Here is a 14,007-nt window from a genome sequence, read left to right as displayed (position 1 = left end):
ATGTTGTCATCATGTTTAGGTCCATTCATTTTCTTACATATTTTTATGCCAAAATAGTAGCTCAAAAATATTCACAGAATTTCGAAAAATATATATGTACACATATAGCACAAATCAACAAGGTGTGTAGACCAATTATTTTTGAACCAATTAAAACAGTCTGCAATGTGAGTTCCTTTGGGGCTGGTTGAGGTAAAATAATGAAACTAAACTATACAGTATGTTATGTTTGATCTACTAATTTGGCACTCCGGTTTGGCTTAAACAGGGGTGTCCAAACTTTTTTCACCGAGGGCCACATACAGAAAAATATACGAAGGGTTGGGCCGCTCACTAGAGGTATATTGCCTCATAAGTTCAGTTATAAATTTGCTAAATCAATCAAATGTAGGCGTATTTCAAGCTTGTTATGTAAATAAGTTATTGGGCTTTTTTCTTATCAACTAAGATATGTTAGAAAATGTTTCCAACTTTAATTGACTGAATTTATTTGAAAAGTGGTCTTATTAACACATGAATACTACCTTGTAATATATTTTTACATTTATATTTAAGAAGTACAATATAAGACAAGCACAAGTTTCATTTGTGGGCCATATTCCATTATACTTTTTTTATTTGCTGAGGGCCGATTCAAAATGGTCCGCGGGCCGCATTTGGCCCCCAGGCCGTAGTTTGGACACCCCTGGGCTAAAATCATTTTAGATGTTGAAGTATTTCAACCTAATTGAACTCAGGTGTGACATCTGTACGTACATAAGCTACAATCTTATACAAAAAAAGAGAGGATAAACAAGACTTCAACATCAAGAACCTTTCAACCAGAAGGTTGTGGGTTCGATCCCAGCCCATGCAGTCAACATGTCGATGTATCCATGGGCAAGATACTTAACCCTGAGTTGCTCCCGATGGCATGGCCAACGATGTGTGAATGTGTATGAATGTTAGTTCCTAGAGTAAGGTACACTGCTCTGTATGAATGGGTGTGAACGGGTGAATGACATGTAGTATGTAAAGCGCTTTGAGGGGTCGTAAAGACTGGATAAAGCGCTATATAAGTACATTCCATTTACCATTACTTCATAACAAAACAGACTACATTTATGCAGAGTGAAATATGGCAGGTCAAATAAGATAAACGTTTGTGCATTTATGTATGTATTTGTTTTTTACACTGATAACACGTGCCACGGTAAATTGTGGTCTTTACTGTGTTCTAGTGTTCCCATAATACATTTTTAGTTTGGTGAAATGGTCCTGCTCCTCAGACATCCACAGGTGAGGTACTTCATGGCGGTCATGCTGACGTGCATCAGTGGACCCAGGTTGAAGAGCATGTGGTAGAAGGCATGGACAGACAGGCCTCCTGTTTCATCGGCGTATTTCAACGCTACGATGGGCGTGTACAAAGGATTGGTCAGATTACGGAAACGCGGGCTGCTTGCTTCTATCACTTTCTTGACACACTGCAGAGATTAAGAGGATGGAAAAAAATAAAGATTTGCCGTCAGACTTACAGGATTAATCACAGATGCAGACAAAGACTGCTTACTGGGACTTACTCTGGCAATGTCGTCAGGCGTTTGTCCCAGTGTCTCGAAGATGTCCACAGATGAAGGAAGATAAACGTTCTTGAAGTAGTTCACCGTGTCAGCATCTGCTCCGGGAAACTCCTTCTGCTGCACATCCTGAATCATTTTTGCCTCAAATTCTGTGTGCACCGGGCCCGGCTCAATCATTGACATTCTGAGGAGAGAGACACACAACAAAGGGGATGATAACATAAAAAGACTGGGACTAGAGTAGAGTAAGAGCTCAAATGGGTAACACTAGTGCTTCATGAATGCCTTTAAAATGTGGGTATAATCTGCTTAAATTTAAACAAATTGACTATGTTTAGACTGTAAGACCCTTGCACTGTCAGTATAATCTATAGATACATAAATGATTCTCATACTCTCAGACTGCAACTATCTTAACAATATATCAGAAGATAATCAATGAATAACAATAATGAAACGCATCATTAGAGTTTTTTATTTAAAGGTCACCTATCATGCTATTTTTAGGCAATAGCATAGGTCTCAGATATATAAAAATATATTAAAAACATGTCTATGAAGTGTTTTGCTCAAAATACCAAACAGATCACCCATTCTAGCCATGCCTCATATCCCTCTATTTCACTTCCTGTTTCAAAAGTGCTGATTTTGGGTATAAAGCTTAAAAAATTAAAAAATTGATAAAAAAAAAAGGAAGGGGCTGAGCTCATGCGGGACCCGGCAGCTACTGTCTAAACTAAATACTGCGGTGATGAAACGCCATATCATGGATTATCAAGGATTATTTCTGAAACAGTATGGAGCTCAAAGGCTTTCTCTCTTGCCGGTTATACCACAAGGTGAGTTCCTTTTTATTTCCTGCTTCTTCACACACATGCTCTCCAGTACAGGTTAGCTCTGAGTGTTAGCAATGCTAATGTAAACACCGACCATATTACATCCAAAACAGTCGGGCATTGTTTCTGATAGCAACGTTTCTGATAGTGCTGTGGGTCCACATTTCCGATATTACGTCATATCGGACGCAAATCTGGATCAGCTCCGTTGTAGCCCCGTTTTTAGAGATTTGGGTACGGAGGAAAAGAGAGAGGGTTTTATTTTCTGACGCTGCGTGAGTTCCCTGACGCACCGGGGACACATGTTTATGTATAAAAGACATCAAAAAGTGCATTTTGCATGATAGGTCCCCTTTAATGTCAGATTGTTTATATCTATGTTGATTGTGTATAGAATTAATCTCTTAGAAAAACTTTGCAAAAACTCTTGCAAGACTCACTGAACGGCGACTCTTACTAACTTTAATGCCTAACTAAACAATCTTTCAGGAGTTTCTTTAATATAGATTATTATCAGGACAATCTTCAGTTTGTTTTCTAATAAAGGAAATAGCTACTCACGTGACTTTAAACTTCAAAAGCTGCACAGCCAAACATTCACAGAAGCCCTCCATCGCAAACTTGGAAGCTGCATACACGTCATTGAACACCACACCTGTAGAAAACAGAGAATATATAACGACAGACAACATGACCAGGTAAATAGATCTGTTCTTCTTGTTCACTGTTTTGTAAAGACATCCATCTGTACTTCATTAGCCTTTCTTCAACCATCCACCCACTCTTCCATTTGTCCGTCACCAACACATGCATACATCAGACTGTCATGTCTCCCTGTACCATGAAACTTTACACCCCTCCTCTTCATCATTCATCCTGTCTGCTTACCTTGCAGCCCCATCACACTGCTGACCACGATGATGTGTCCTCCTTTCCTTCTCTTCATGTCAGGCATCACCTCCTTGATCATGCGGATCACCCCAAAGAAGTTGGTCTCAAACACTTTCTTCATCTCATCGATGGGGATGCTCTCTATCGGACCCACGAGGCCGATACCGGCATTATTGACTGGTGAGGAAAAGGAGAATAAAACAGAGGATAAAGGTTAAGTGGGAACATCACTTTAGGACAGGGTAGGAATGCACGGTGCATTTACTCACTGAGGACATCCACGTGTCTGTCTTTGATGCCGTTAATACACTGTTTGACGGACTCATCGGTGCAGACGTCCAGGACGGCCAGAGAAAGAGTTTTCCCGTACGCGTCCCCGGCAGCTTCCACCAGCTTATCTTTACGTTTCAGATCACGCATCGTTGCTATGACTGAATAGGCGGGAAGGAAGGAAAGACAGAAACTTAAATGTAGAAAATATTGTTAAGGAATGTTTTGGGTTTTACAAAAGCCTTAATCATGTAATAACCAGCCATGTACATGGATTTTAATAAGGTGAATAGAGGACCATAGTCTGTTTCACTTAGATCTAAACTCACTTTTCACTATGTAGCCTATTTGTCAGTAATTTTTTGTGGTGTTTACAACAGTTTTATTTTAACATTACTATCTTAATCAGGTATGTACAGTACAGTATTGGTTACTTAGTATTATTTGTAGACTTATTTTTATAAACTAAGATAACATCTGTTTTTGTTTTGTATTTCACTTTTTTATTGCATTGTTTTTTTTGCACCCATGTGCTTTCCTCACAATACACATACCTTTGTGTGTTTTGTATTTTAAACACATGTTATGATCCTTTGTAGATCTTAATCATTCAACATTTAGTTGAAAAAGCAATACTTGTGCAATATTTAAATCCCATATGGAGCAATATTTGTGAAACAGGAAACGTGTGTTATATATACAGTCTATGGTTGAAAGACTACGATCCCGAGAAAACATGAAGGATAATAGATATGTTTACGATAAAAGACACACACTCACAAGTTATTGTTCTTTTGCTTTTCCACAGCTTGTGGTGTTTGCTGCTCTTATTAAGAGAGTAGCACCTCCACACTGATTTAAATATCTGAATCCTAATTGGATCTTCATCTTGCCATGTTGACCTGTGTGCAGGCATTATTATTTCCAACATTTCTGTTTGCCAATAGCTCTGCGTATAATTAAACTATTTTTATTTCTATGGGCAGCTTCCAGCGCACTACGCCTTTAGGCTGCTGTTGTAATGTGATTAGGCAACCTGCCCAGGTAAATGCGGTAACAAAAAAGACAATTTTACTATCCTGAGAGATCAAACTGAGTTTACTGGCTTAGGCTTCATGTAGGCTCACGCAAAACACACATAAATACAAACATTGTGTTTCGTTAGCCAGACTCCAGTGTTTCCATATGTGTGTGTTTTACAAGTTGTCAAGTACAACATGTTCTTTTGGGCTCTGGTGCAGCACTAATACATGTTCTGTCTGTGTGTGTGCATACATGTTTTTAGAAGAGAATATCTTCCCTGACTGATCCTGTCTTTGTGTGTATGTTTCCTGTCATAGGAGTGAACGGAAAGAAGGGAGTAAAGGTCATGAAGAACTCTGATAAATACTGTCAGAGACAAGAGATGGTAGGTGCAAATGGAGGGTAAAGTACCACACACACACACACACACACACACACACACACACACACACACACACACACACACACACACACACACACACACACACAAACGGAAACTGTTCAAAAACATCCCTTTCCTGGCGAAACCTGTGTTTTTTCACATTCTGAATAACTCAAATGTCACAACAATGGAAAAAGCTTAGTTAGGTAAGGTAGCAAAGATAGCCTTAAGAAGCCTTAATATAGACCTGCTGTGCTCATTATATATAGTTAATATGAGCATTAGTGTCTTATCGTGGTGCACACGTCACCTGCCTCCTCCATTAATAGCACAGTCAGAGCCATAATTAGCCTAAGCACGGCTATAGTAGGGCTTTAGTTATTGTCTGGTGTTACCAGAATCCTAAGAGTGTCTTAAGGTTAGGTTGTGTTGAGTTCAGAGACATTACTATGTGTGGGACAGGAGGTAAGCTGAGTGAACATTGAAAAAAAAAATGATGCATACCTTTATTTTTATAGGGGAAAATGCAGAAATTGTTGCATGGTGATATTTTAGTATTATAATAATTATGTTAAAAGCTAGGTTTTCAGACTTTTTGGTCACTATAAGATTGATTCTAAAGTACTGACTATTACTATTTTAATATATGAATTTGAGTTGGGTCAGTTGAGCGAAATAAACAAAAACTCTAAACTAAACATTTGTATTTGTTTTTCAAAACACAGCAAAACACCTTCTGTATGGGCTAGTTATGATACAAAATGTAGATTATGTTTAGTTTTTAGCAATGGCCTGAAAAATAAAAAACAGCCAGCAATTGGTAAAAAATGATCAAAAAAAGTTTCACGGAATAAAACAATGCATCTCAATTTAAAAAACAAATGCTCAAGGAATACAATTTATGAAGAATATAAGTCTTATTAAATTGAAGATTAGACTTTGACTCTAAGTTAATTAGATGTCCAGGTTCTACATTTGCCTTAATGGTTAGGGACATCTCTAAGCGGTTGACCAATCACAACAGAGCCGGCCAGCTAACCAATCAGAGCAGACTGGGCTCTGGTTTCAGACAGAGGGTGAAAAGAGGTGCTGCAGCACAGGCAGTATGAGAACAATAAAGAGCTTTTTGAACATTAAAGCATGTAGACATGTCAGAGTAGAGACACTAAATACTAATATGAACCTAAAAACGAGCGCAATAGGACCCCTTAGCTAAAAAAGACACAGCACATACTTACTTGCAAGTAAGTATTTGGCCTCTACCATCAGGTCCGTAAATCATCTGTGACTGTGAACTGTGACCTCTCCTTGTGAAGAGAGGAAATACTGGAAGCTGCAGTTTCCTCTTCAGTTTGAAAACATATCCTCAAATTTGCTAAATTTCTCGGTTTATTTCCTTTCATGAAACAGTTGTGTTATTGATTCTCAGTTATTATGTCTTAATGGGATCCTCATTTGCCCTCATGTGGTTCAAATTTAAAATAATCAAAACACTGCAAACAGCCTCTCAGTCGGCTTCAGAGGGAATCCCTGCTCTGCTGGGAATCCAGATGCACAGACACAGTGGCTTTAATCTACATAATCACGTGGAGCTATAATACTCGACTGTACACAGTTCTAGTTGAGGACCGGTAGTAACAGCAAATGTATAAAGGGTTTAACAAATCATGTAACAATTACAATTCAAAGTTCTAACTATTTACAGTATATAAGTTGTCAATATGCTTTGGCAGTATAAATGTAGCCTTATTACAAGCCACTGTCTACAAATAGTAAAATAAATTAACAAATCTCTCTCAAATTCAATTCGACATATAGTATTGCCACAGAATTGTATAATTAATGACTGTGGGAACAAAATCTATACATAAACATGTGGAGTATACATACAATTTGAACAAAAGCAGAGTTAAAGCGTAAGAAACCAGTGTGCTTTTTAAAAATCCTGAATAAAATAATATATTTCTCTCTCAAATTCAAATAAGCTTTATTGGCATGTCCATATGAAAACACAGTATTGCCAAAGCATATTGTACGGGCTAGTTAAAACAGTAAATAAACAACCCTCAAGGAGAGCAGCTGAACATAACTGATGCGTAACTTCAATCAAATCGAATAAACAATACGTCTCTCTCTCTCACACACACACACACACACACACACACACACACACACACACACACACACACACACACACACACACACACACACACACACACACACACACACACACACACACACACACACACACACACACACACACACACACAGGTCACCCACCGTGATAGCGCTTCTGTTCATCCTTGGCCAGCATCACGGCCATCCTGAGGCCGATGCCGGAGGAGCAGCCGGTGATCAGCACCACTTTCTGCCCGGGAGTCGCCATGTTTCTGCTGCCTCTCCACTCTGCTGTCCCTCTGTCTGCAGCGGCTCTGCAGGATGAGCTGCGATTTGAGGTGAGAGCCGCTGTAAGAGGATAAGAGAGTCAGAGAGAGAGTCACATGGACACAGCGTTACAACAGTGAGATTATCTGAGGCTGGCTGCCCCGGTCAATCCCCCCCCCGTGGGAGTATTGACAATCTACTTTGTTTTATTCCATGACGGTGCTGTACACATGGCTTATTCTAAAATAAACAAACCATCTGACACTCTTTTCTGAGTTCATAAGCACCACTTTATACTATAGTCACATATCTGTATATTCAGCGCCGCCCAGTGGTCAACATGGTTATTGTTTAAATCAATCCACCCTTACTCTATGAATGGAATGACATCTCCTATTCATCAAAGGCAACACACATCTGGCTCCAGTGTATGTGATGATGCCTGAAGACTCCTTTTATCAGAGTGTCAGAGAAGTAATAATTATGATCAGTAAACCATGCAAAAATGTCTCTCCCTCTCTCTCTCTCTTTTGCCCACGCACACACAAACCATACACACTTGAACATTAAAGCGTCGCTGACAATCATACCTTGAAGACAACCTACTTGAAGCAAGAGGAAGGGCATTTGGAAATATGCCTGGAATCCATTTCTTCTTCTTTTTCTTAGAAAAAGTCAGTATGCAGGTGTGTGGGTGTGTGTGTGTGTGTGTGCATGCAATCTACTTCTGTTACCAAAACAGCACTTTTACCAAAACATTAACCTATTGTTATAATTGGACACTTTATTTACAGCATATTTATTTTCAAGCATATGATATAAATGCTTACACCTGTAGAATAATAGAATTGGGATCAATAAAGTACTACACAGTCAAATCCAGAGTGTTAATTTAACACTCTGAGATAAGGACCGTATGTTCACTGGCTCTCAGTGTTAAAATTGACTCTTCAAGGTTCAAGGTTCTTTATTGTCAAACTAACATAGCTACAGAGTAATTATGTCGTTGAAAATCTTAGGTCACAGGCTTCTCCAACAATCTTTAAGTGTTCATTTAACACTTAAGGGTTAATTTAACACTTAAATCCCTCCCTTTAAGTGTTAATTTGTTAATTTAACACTTAAAGAGTCAATGTTAACACTGCCAGTGAACATATGGTCCTTATCTCAGAGCGTTAAATTAACACTCCGGATTTTACTGTGTATCTTATCTCTTATATATCCCAAATGTCTTCAAATTCCAGTACATTCACAAAAACACAATACAATTATGTTTATTGGTATGAGGCTGCAAAGCATTTAGGGTTCATTTAGCTCTCACCTGCACAACTATACAATATATACATTGCTTTTTACACAATGCTCCTGCAAAATGACACCAAATTGCGCCAAGAAGTAGTTATTCCTTCATTATACTAACAAAAAAATACACTTTAAAGCCAGCCCTCTTCTTAACGTGCAAGTGTAAGTTATATTTTCCGACTAAAAGTGTGCAAAAAAGGTTTAATGATAACACTACATATACAGATACATTTCTACTTTTAAACTTGTTTTCTGTTTGTTTTTTGTCAATCCTGACTCACCTGCACATCTTTTTAAGTCATATTGTCGCCTACATATTATCTAAGTATCACATATCTCCTTAGACAATACACACTAATGGAAATGGGAACAGAAGCAGGACAGGACAGACTTGAGGCCCATATAGGTATTCATGTGCACGTATGCATGTGTGTGCATGCACTGCGCTCTGATCAGCCTCCCTTCTTTCACCTTATATAACTGCTCCCTATAAACTCCTATAAACTTTCTGACACCTCCCCAATGAGCTGCTCGTTACTTTGGACTCTTTCACACCACAGATAAAGAATTACAAACCCTTGAAGTAGAAGGCAGGAAGTAACATTTTACATATCTTGTATTATTATGCCTGTTGGAAGAATATGTGTGTTTGAACAGAGTGTGGTGTGGGCAAAGACAGACAGGCACTGGAATTTGGAATCTGCTGCAGCATATTTTTATTAGTTGGGCAGCAACGGTGTCCTGTCCTAGCATGCTGTGTGTGTCTGTGTGTGTCTGTGTGTGTGTGTGTGTGTGTGTGTGTGTGTGTGTGTGTGTGTGTGTGTGTGTGTGGTGTGTGTGTGTGTGTGTGTGTGTGTGTGTGTGTGTGTGTGTGTGTGTGTGTGTGTGTGTGTGTGTGTGTGTCTGTGTAGAGAGAGATCATTGCTTATAAAGTGGCACAATCTTGTATTGTTCATATTGGATATGTCATACTTAGTCCTGTTGAGAGAAGCTTTGTAAGCAGGTTTTTATTTAAACATTGAAGCTTGTGTGGCTCAGGGGGGAATAAAGCTATATTTATTAATGGATCAGTGATTAGATCCCACATTTGCAGTTGACATGTCAGATTGATCTTGGGCAAGATACCTTCATTTCTCCAACAACAAGCATGTGCCGGACTCTTAAGTGTATGGAAGTTGCTTTGGATAAACGGCATTAGCTTAATAACATGTATTGTAATGCATCAAAAATGTCATGAAGCCTATTGAACGTGTGTGTGTCGGAAGCATCAATGAAGGTGCATGTGTGCCAATGTGTGCACGAGAGATAAATAGAGAGACATCATCACTCAGACTAGATGATGCAAATAATGCCACGCACAGTCATTATGTTTCTGCACAGCTCATTTGTGGAAAGTAACTAAGTACTTTTACTCCAGCTCTTTTACTTAAGTACATTTTCGAGAATATTTTACTTTACTTTACTACTTCTCAATTGTACTCCATTACAAGTTCGAGGCAGCTACTTGTTACTCACTCGTATTCTTCATGAGTACTTTTAGTTTTGTTACTTACCATTATTTTGATGCAAATACTTTTGCACTCAGGGCTTTTCCTTATAACAGAGCATTTCTACACTGTGGTATTACTATTACTTAAGTAAAGAGTAGCCTACTCCTCAGTCTCCTGGGAGGGAGGGGTCACCCCGGAGGAGAGAGGGGCGAGGGGGGAGGAGAGGAGAGAAAGTGAGGAAAGTTGTCAGCGGGTGAAGAGGGAAAACCCGTCCGAGATTAAGTGATTTCCCCCCGCTGCTCTCCCTTCTTTATCCGTCCTCCCTGAAGAAACACCGTGAATACAGGATAGTATTTGCTGCTAAACATAATTTCCCATTCATGAAATCAGCCCTTTTTCGTGCGCGCTCTTAATTAGCAGCCGGTGAGGTGCGCGAGGCAGCAGTCCAGACTCTCGCGTGCAGAGCCAACATCTTCTCTTGACTTCAGGTGACGAAAGGGAGCCACGAGGGAATTACTAGCGACGCATCGATAGCTTCAAATGCAAAATGATGGATCGATGGAGTCCAGTGCGAGAGACATGGCTGCTGTTGATTCTCGTCTCCGTGTTTCACACCTCAAGTGCAGGTAGGCTGAACATATTAAGGACGTTTTCAAAAAATAAACTTCCTTACATGTTGTTTTAAGTTTTTGGGGACCAGTTTATCCTTTATTGGAGACTGACTGTGTTAAAAGGGGATTTGAATACACGCGTAAAGGGACCGCAGGCCGGACTCGAACCAGCAGAGACTGAGCCGATGGGTCGCGAGCTCTCACAATCAGTATCAATTGTTATTTTACTCGCAGGCTTCTCTTGATGCAGTTAAACATAGAACACGTAAAGAAAAGTAGTGATGAAAGCAGTAATAACAGCAAAGAGAAAAATACAATATACAAGTCACTGGTTTCTTACCACTAAACTGTGTAGTAGACTTTTACACTTAACAAAATATATATTACCACCCTTATAACATTTTCAGGTTTTATTAGTAATTATTACTCTTTCCTCACGTCTTTCTCTCTCTTGTGTGACATCAGTTGTCATCACCTGCCCTCCAGGCCCTGATGAGCTGATCAAAGATTCAATGTCATCCTTAACATAATTTGTAATCCTTTATAGGAAACATACTAAATATCAGCCATTTGCACAATGTCTGATTTGTTGTTTGAATTTGATTTGTCAATGATGGGTGAACTCCTCCCTCTCCCCCGCAGAAAAAGTAATTTTCCACCTAACTTCTAGTAAATGAGCTTTTTTGACAGATGCTTTTGTCATGCCAGGTCATGCAGACATGAAGCTTATTGAACTGAATATTTCTGGGATCCTTGAGCCCTCTGCACATTTGCGAAACAGTCGAAAGGCATCGGTCTATATGTCTAGACTTGTTCTGCCATACCTGCCGCATCAGTCTGCTCTAATACAGCAGCATGCAGGAGATTTAACCTGTAGCTTAAGCTGGGTAATGGGGAGCAGACTGAGGCAAATTAAAGTGAGCTGTGCTGAACTCTAACAGGGAGTCTAGCAGACCCCCAAGCTTTACTGGAAACACGAGGAGGACTTTGTTCTTTAGGGGCTTTTAGAGCCTGGTGTCACTGATGGTTATCAGGATGAGTTCAAGTTTGCGTTAATGTATTTGAGAAGGCAGGTTTTAGGGAGGACTTAAGTATTTCATCCTTTAATGACAGACATTGAGACCATAAAAAGTATAGAAAACTGCAAAGTAGTCCCTTACAATGCCACTAACTTAAGCCATATGTACTTACTGTCTGTTTAACCTCATGTGACCAGTTAAATTAGACCTTATGCATCAGGTCAGTTCAAATTAGTCAATTTATTCTCAACAATTTAATCAACTTCTAAATATACATTATTGTTTATATTATAATTAAAGTAACAATTTCGAAACATTTAAAGGAGTAGTGTGTATGATTTAGTGACATCTAGTGGTGAGGTTGCATATTGCAACCACTTGTGTGTTAAACAACGCACCGCTCTCTGCTGGCATTGAAAGTAAACAATTACTTTAGTCGAACAAACAAATAAAAAAGCAATCACTACAGAAGAGGATGCTTAAAGTTAATGTAAGAACCAAAAACACACATTCAGTTGCTGCGTATTGCAATAGGTGGCACCAAAGACAACGAAACAGACATTTTTGGGATTGTTACAAAACAGTCAAATACTTTCACCTCAAGGTCCGTTTGGAAGCCTTTCTGGAGCTGTCAATCAAACTATGCAGGCAGATGGTGTTTATAAATTGTCATAAATTGTAGATGTTCTTTCATGTAAGTACAGTCAATCCAATTGTTGAGCAACATTTGCACAAAGACGGATCTAAACAGCTAGCATGACCTTTCCAAAGGTAACACAATCTTCTTTCTGGCACTGTTAAGTCCACCTATAGACATGTTGAATCTCATTTTTACCGTGAACCTTTGCACATTTCTGCACAAAACTATTATGTAATGCACCAATTGACCTTGCCAAATTCTTGGGTTGTGAAAACCTGCTTGGCAATAAACCAGATTGTGATTCTGAATATATTGATTCTGTTAATCTGTTCTCAAAGCAAACAGTGAAAATAACTTCATCACAAGGTTAATGAACCAGACTGTTTGCTGGCCGGAGGCAGTGAATTCCTGGAGTATTTCCATCGCTGTTGGGTTGTTAGCGAACTAGCGAAGGTTAACACTTGGCAAGAAAGCGTTTTAGTGTATTTCCCAAAGAAGACCATTGGAAAAACGACTTAATACCACTTTAAAAGTAGATAAACAAGTTTATCATTGTATATGTTAGTAAGGTCCAGAACAAGGCACTTTGACATTAGGTTGTTTAGTCAGTGACACCTAATTTGCTGATTTACCGTCCAAAACATTTACAGTTATCAACCGGCACTCAACAAAAAGAAAAAAGTCATTAAAAAACTTCCTTCATCTGAACTTCATTACATCTGTTGTTTTCCTCACTTAATGTCTACGTTTTTGCAAGTCAGCATCCATCTGTTTTATTTAGGATTACATCATCGATCCACTGTGAAAGCAAGCAGGTGATTTGGCAAAGACTCCACCATGTTGCCTCCACGAGCTGTCGGCGAAGAAACTGAGAGAGAAATCTGAAAAGTATTGATGTTATGTCCCGAAAGCCATTAAAGAATTTATTTCAATCTGGCTTCGTATCAAAGATTAAAAAAAGTGTCTGCAGGAAACGTAATTATAGTTTATTTGATCAAGTCTCAATGGTGTATTAAGAACAAAGATTTAAAATAGTGAGAACTAAGTAAAGACAATGTTCTTTTTGCAGTATTACTATCAAACCTCACTCTGTCTGTGAAGGTCATTACCGAAGTGACTAATGTCTCTTGACCTTCTGGGTCAACAGAGGTCAAACTAGGTTAGGGTGTGAACCCTGTAGCATCTCACACCTGGAGGACGGATAACTTATCCTTGTAAATACGAAGTTATTAGTAAAGAGAAACACAGATACACACACACAGAGAGAAAAACAAACCCACATACAAACACACAGTATAACATGTAATTCCTTTTTTCTTTTACATTCCTCCTCAACTAATGGACAAAGTCTTCAAAACACCGTCATTTAACTGTCTGCCGTTACAAGTCAATCCATTTTTTTAGCTTACTGTCAAATGCTAACACACACCTGGCTGTCAACAGGTAGAGTGTAAATCATGATCACAATTATCTGAGCAATGTGGTCAAGTTACGGTCAATTTGTGTCAAGTGTTGCCTCAGGTGTTTCAGGCTCTTGTGTGTTCAGGTATCTATGAGCCTGTCCTTCGCTATTTATTGCTTTCGAGGAATTCAGTA

The 14,007-nt window shown here is 39.0% G+C and overlaps 2 protein-coding genes across 2 annotated transcripts in view; one reads left to right on the top strand and one right to left on the bottom strand.

The window, feature by feature from the left end:
* Window positions 1-617: 617 nt before the first annotated feature.
* Window positions 618-7,388, bottom strand: LOC117482331 (retinol dehydrogenase 8-like). The gene is made up of 6 exons (XM_034130431.1): window positions 7,245-7,388; window positions 3,559-3,720; window positions 3,287-3,466; window positions 2,960-3,053; window positions 1,563-1,746; window positions 618-1,466 (listed from the first exon to the last, which is right to left on the bottom strand). The coding sequence occupies exons 1-6, from the start codon at window positions 7,348-7,350 to the stop codon at window positions 1,239-1,241; spliced, it is 954 nt and encodes a 317-aa protein (XP_033986322.1). The 5' UTR covers window positions 7,351-7,388; the 3' UTR covers window positions 618-1,238.
* A 3,020-nt stretch (window positions 7,389-10,408) lies between these two features.
* The window catches only part of LOC117482330 (collagen alpha-1(XI) chain-like), a 55,946-nt gene continuing 52,347 nt past the window's right edge, over window positions 10,409-14,007 (top strand). Inside the window, 1 exon segment of the mRNA XM_034130429.1 lies at window positions 10,409-10,767. Coding sequence (XP_033986320.1) covers window positions 10,689-10,767 — 79 coding nt within the window. The 5' untranslated portion in view covers window positions 10,409-10,688.

The sequence above is a fragment of the Trematomus bernacchii genome, unplaced genomic scaffold, assembly GCF_902827165.1.
Source record: "Trematomus bernacchii unplaced genomic scaffold, fTreBer1.1, whole genome shotgun sequence".
NCBI lineage: Eukaryota > Metazoa > Chordata > Actinopteri > Perciformes > Nototheniidae > Trematomus > Trematomus bernacchii.
This window is presented reverse-complemented; position numbering and strand designations above follow the sequence as displayed.

What these genes read in the sequence shown, in the direction of transcription:
- LOC117482331 (XM_034130431.1), bottom strand. Translation starts at nt 7,350, where the DNA reads ATGGCGACTCCCGGGCAGAAAGTGGTGCTGATCACCGGCTGCTCCTCC. An exon ending in TGAACAGAAGCGCTATCACG is followed by an intron (nt 3,721 to 7,244) that starts GTGGGTGACCTG and finishes CCGCCTATTCAG; the next exon opens with TCATAGCAACGATGCGTGAT. An exon ending in CAGTGTGATGGGGCTGCAAG is followed by an intron (nt 3,054 to 3,286) that starts GTAAGCAGACAG and finishes TGTTTTCTACAG; the next exon opens with GTGTGGTGTTCAATGACGTG.